The sequence below is a fragment of the Crassostrea angulata genome, chromosome 10 (genome assembly GCF_025612915.1).
Source record: "Crassostrea angulata isolate pt1a10 chromosome 10, ASM2561291v2, whole genome shotgun sequence".
NCBI classification, from domain to species: Eukaryota; Metazoa; Mollusca; class Bivalvia; order Ostreida; family Ostreidae; genus Magallana; species Magallana angulata.
In genome coordinates this window covers 4,264,733-4,270,361 of record NC_069120.1, presented here as the reverse complement: position 1 = coordinate 4,270,361, position 5,629 = coordinate 4,264,733, and the positions used below count along the sequence as shown (strand labels likewise).

The following is a 5,629-nucleotide window of genomic DNA, read 5'->3' as shown; positions in this document are numbered from 1 at the left end:
TATCTTGTTTACCAGTACATCTTTAAAGAAAATGTGCAGAGGAGTTCAGTACTTTAAAGAACTAGTGCATGATATTATCACATATGTTCCATAACATTAATATCTTAACATTAAACATTGGCATTTCTAAAACTGACTTAGCAATGTTCTATCTAGCCTGATCTTTCCATTGGTTTGATGTATTATTGTTTTCCTTTTACCGTTCAATGAATTTCAACTGTACAGTGTGCCAATTTCAATATAAGCTTTGGCCAAACTAAACTCTATTAAGGTCCTACAATGTATTTCTGTTTAGCCTTGTCACTGGATCTCTTGTGTAATGATTGAATGATAAAGTGCTTTAAAATATTCTGCAACTTTTGATTATACCCATTGTTCAATATTAATAAAGTAAAAAGATTTTCATTATAAAGGAAGTTTATACCAACATTTTTTTTTTTTTTAGAAAGATTATCTTTTTAATATAGCAGTATACCGGTATTAAAATTTTTCTTCTATTTGAAAAAAAATAGATCAATTATTAATTGGAGATTGTGTTAAGCTAAGGATATTTGTACATTTTTGGATTTGGTAAGATCAGGTGGGTCATCTGCATTAAATAACCAAGGTGCTGGTACTGGGATCTTCAGAGCAGCATGAAAGCTATTGTTTTTAGAATATTGGTTTGCAGTAAAAAAAAATTCTTTATGATAATACGGCATGTGACTTGATCCTTTATGATTAATAAGACAGAGACAAAGCAATGAATTCCATCAAAAAACGTGCTATACCATATACTATATAGAAAACCAGTTTTTGTACAGGGTAACCAATATAAGAGCAGCAGCATTTTTAAAAAGAACATTTAACATAGGTTTATAACTGTAGTTATCTCCCTTTTCTTTGCTCTGCACAGAACAAACCTTTATAAATACTGGTGCATTAAATGCAAGGAAAAAATCAATTGCCACAAGTATAGATTGTTGAGTTTGATTTTCAGCTTGTATACCGGTACGTTACAAGTCTTGCTAATACTTAAAAAAATAGAAGATTTGCCACTTGCATGCTTTTCACAAACTTTTAAATAATTTGTTATTACGGTTTATTTCCCCATAAAATGATCATTTAAATATAATTGTCTAAACACGTAACCAATGTTGAATACTTCATGTTTCAGTAAGAGAAGAAAAAATGGATTGCATAAATCCTAAATCTTTAAAATTAATGTAAAATCTTCTGTGTACCGATCGATTAAAAAATGGGGGGGGGGGGGGGGGGGCGTCTATAGAGATTGAGGATTTGTGTAAAAGTTTATAATCAAAAGATGGTGGAGTCGGCTACTTTAAATCACAAGTAGGGCCTGCTGCACTGTATCAACAGGAACGGCCGGGAAAGTAAAAAGTTGAATACATGTCTTTGTTATCAAACTCCAACACTGCAAAACTCAGCTTGCACTATCTACACTGTATATTGTGACAAACAAAACGTGTCCAGTGAAGTGATTAATACGGGTATTGAATGCCGGGTGTGTTTCTGAAATTAGATTCGCTATATGATTTTATTGAATGGAAATACGAACAATGCTGTCTTGCTTTAATTGTTTAATAGTTTCATTTTCTTTTATCTAACAATGCATATGTTACTTAAAACTTGCTAACATCTGTTTTAGCTTCTGACAAAAATTTGTTGACCATAAAATCCTAGAATGGTATAAATATCATTCTCCATAAGTCGTCGAACGTACTTCAATGAATATTGATACAATGCACGGCACAAAACTCGATGTCTTATATATTATTTGTACTGCAGTTTATTGACTTTTAAAAATGGATAACAAACAGAATATGAATATTGCGATCCTAGGTACAATTAATTTAGTTTACTAAAATGTCGAACCTCGAGACCTTCAAATTCAAAGATGATTTTAAATACAGACATATGTACCCCCCCCCTCTCTCTCTCTCTCTCTCTCTCTCTCTCTCTCTCTCTCTCTCTCTCAGATAGAAACAAGATGCATTATGCAGTTTTTTAAATGTTAATTTTTTTAAGCTTGTGAATTAACTGGGTTAATTCTGGATGTTCCATTAATTTTCTCGGGGGAGAGAACATTTGATGTTTACATGACTAAAGCGCAGACCTCTCTATTACGCTATCGTATCAGACCTGCACAGACCTCTAATACGCTATCAGAACAGACCTGCACAGACTTCTAATACGCTATCGGATCAGATCTGCACGGACCTCTAATGCGCTATCGTATCAGACATGCACAGACCTTTAATACGCTTTCGTAACAGACCTGCACAAACCTCTAATACGCTATCGTAACAGATCTGCACGGACCTCTAATACGCTATCATAACAGACCTGCACATACCTCTAATACGCTTTCGTAACAGATCTGCACGGACCTCTAATACGCTATCGGAACAGATCTGCACGGACTTCTAATACGCTATCGTATCAGACCTGCACATACCTCTAATACGCTATCGTAACAGATCTGCACAGACCTCTAATACGCTATCGTAACAGATCTGCACGGACCTCCAATACGCTATCGTTACAGATCTACACGGACCTCTAATACGCTATCGGAACATACCTGCACAGACCTCTAATACGCTATCATAACAGACCTGCACATACCTCTAATACGCTATCATAACAGACCTGCACAAACCTCTAATACGCTATCGTAACAGACCTGCACAGACCTCTAATACGCTATCGTAACAGATCTGCACGGACCTTTAATACGCTATCGGATCAGACCTGCACATACCTCTAATTACGCTATCGATACAGACCTCTAATACGTTATCGTAACAGATCTGCACAGACCTCTAATACGCTATCGGAACAGACCTGCACATACCTCTAATACGCTATCATAACAGACATGCACATACCTCTAATTACGCTATCGATACAGACCTCTATTACGCTATCGTAATTAGAGTTCTGTGCTTTGATCAGATTGCTTCCCGCCTCACTTATTTAGTTCATCTTCGTAGAAAAAGAATTTTATATTGAAGCTTCGATTATACCCGATCGAATGATACAACATTGCCAACAGAATACTGATTGGCAATGTTTTGCACTTGGAATAATTTTTAGTGAACTTCCTCGGGCTGTTTTTATTGCTGAAGTTGCTATAGACAACAAGAAACATGGTTTGCGTTATCGATTTATTCAAGTGCATAAAATGTAAACATGATTAAACCTCTCCTTCAGCCTAACATTTAAAAGTCGCACTTGACAAATACAGAACAAAGAAACTTTATTGCAGGAATTTTATAAAGAAACTTTAGACATCAACAAATCTTAGAATTTGTAATAATTTAAATTGACTTACTTCGTAAACATATATTTCAACGGAACAAACTGCACAGAATGTCGAGTTTAAACACACCTATTGCACGATAAGTTAAATTTATTGCTAGATGGACAATAAATATTGTTAAGAACATTCAAATATCGGACTTAATTGTATAAGATATTCAATGCAGATTTTAAAGGACGGAAACTACATTCAAAGACACTCAAAAGTTCAACTCGATGAATAGTATAAAATGGATGTATATATATACACACAGCGTCTATAACAATTCACATGACAAATAAATAGATTTATGGTGCGTGTTGCGGAGATCCGTTTCTATCCGTTCCTACTTTTTGTCGAACGTGCCCTGGCCCTTGTAGTTCCCCACGTACCCGGTGTTTTCCGCCTTGTCCGAGCGGCCGGCCGCGCCCTTACCCTTCCCAGAGTCGTCAAACCGCTCCTTGTGGGCCCCGGTGTACTTGGAAGCGTCCGTCATCTTGTCAACTCCGCCGGTCTTGGAAATCGCCTAAACCAACAGAAAAACGTAAAAGGGTCTTTATAAAATGACATTGGAAAATGTTTTAAGATCAGCAAAATTTGAGAAGCATTTGAAAACCCTTCAATTGTGTTCAAGCAGATACTTAAAATTTCGATAAATTTAAGTGTTTGCTTTGTGTTTTAAAGTTTTGTCATTTACCGTCTTTTTGATTCCAAGGTCAGAGGCGATGACTTTATCAGCCAAAAATTTCTCGTGTTTCTTGAACTCTTTGGTTTTCTTGGTGACGTCATCGTACTGAATTGAAGCCTCCGCAATGAATTTCTGAACTTGCTCTTTGTTGTCCAGATTGATGCTCCTGGATAACAACAATTAATAAATAATTCTATATAAATATATATTTTTTTAAAACAGCAGGCAGAAATATCGATTTTTATGCTACTAATAATTAAAGTATCTATTGGTCTTCAAAAAATATTTAGACAATAAGTTGAAAACTTCAAATGCATCATTTCATAAACATTTATTTATCACTGTAAACAACAATGAACTAAGTTTGCTCAATATACACTAATGAGTTTAAATGCCAGCCAGTGAACGGACACATTCTATTTTGAATACGATTAACAATACGGGGTCCACACATACCTGTTCGGTATTGGGATTGATACATACCCCCCCCCCCCTCTCTCTCTCTCTCTCTCTCTCTCTCTCTCTGCCATTGTTGGGAATCCAAGACCAGTATAGCATGCAATACCGGCGATGGGTTTCGGACGATGACCAACTTTACGGTCTCATTCTGTCGCCGAATAATTGGCAATCAATTTCACACAAAATTGGACACGATCTTGAAATAAACATATAACAGGACAACACTAACTTGGTGGTTTTGTCCATCACTTTGGGGAACACACTGGAATCGATCCTCGGCTGCAGCGCCTTGGGCCAGCATTCCTTGGCCAGCTTGCCCACTGTCTTGCTGTCCATCTTGGAGGCATTCTTGGTCTGTGTCAGAGCAAACGCCTTCATCTTCTCTACCAGAGCATCGTAGTCGTAATCATCGGAGGAAGCCATCGTTGAAGTTTGAGGTAGGCTGAAATTCAGAAAAACCAGAAAATTGGCGTCCCAGCATTCGATATAAAACAAAATAACTTGAGATTAAAAAACAAATGATAATGCTTACCCTTTAAATGCAGACTATAGACTACTGCGCTGCTATCCTAGACGTAGCTGTGCTGTCACCAGTGTAAACAAGGCGCCCGGATCTTCTCTGGGAATGGTTACGGGTTTGTGCTCCGCTCGATCGATCAATAGCGAGCTATTCGACGACGTTCTTTGGAGGAGAAAGGCCTTTAAATCAAGATTTCTCACCGGAATAAACATGTTCAATCCAGGTTATATAGGTAATAAGTAAACATGCCATACCGTTTAAACCCAAAATTTGGGGGATTATATGTTTCAAGATTAAATAAAGGGGGAGCTAGAGACTCGGAGTTTGCAAAGACCTGGAATTGTATGGAAGCAAAATCCATGCACAGTCATGGGCTGTATATAGACTGGACTGTGTGTTTTAATCAATGATATCAATAATATAACTTATTTATATTCATATACTTGTGTATATTATTGGGTTGGGAGTGTATTAGCAGATTAATAAGCTAAAAGTGGTCAAGTTATGTCGAGCATTTAAAAGTCAGGTCAGTTTGACCAAAATAACCATTTATAGGACACTTCGGTAAATTAAAGAGATGAAAATATTTAGAAGTGGGGGTTAATTTTTCTTCTTCGTTTATAATATAAAATAACCCCTCTGAACAATACTGTACCAA

The 5,629-nt window shown here is 36.6% G+C and overlaps 1 protein-coding gene across 1 annotated transcript; it reads right to left on the bottom strand.

Annotated features, from left to right (window-relative positions):
- Positions 1 to 3,156: 3,156 nt before the first annotated feature.
- LOC128168104 (tubulin polymerization-promoting protein family member 3-like) lies at positions 3,157 to 5,144 on the bottom strand. Its single transcript, XM_052834209.1, has 4 exons — positions 4,984 to 5,144; positions 4,681 to 4,893; positions 4,002 to 4,158; positions 3,157 to 3,830 (listed from the first exon to the last, which is right to left on the bottom strand). Exons 2-4 carry the CDS (start codon positions 4,872 to 4,874, stop codon positions 3,651 to 3,653), a joined length of 531 nt encoding a protein of 176 aa, XP_052690169.1. The 5' UTR covers positions 4,875 to 4,893; positions 4,984 to 5,144; the 3' UTR covers positions 3,157 to 3,650.
- Positions 5,145 to 5,629: the final 485 nt, after the last annotated feature.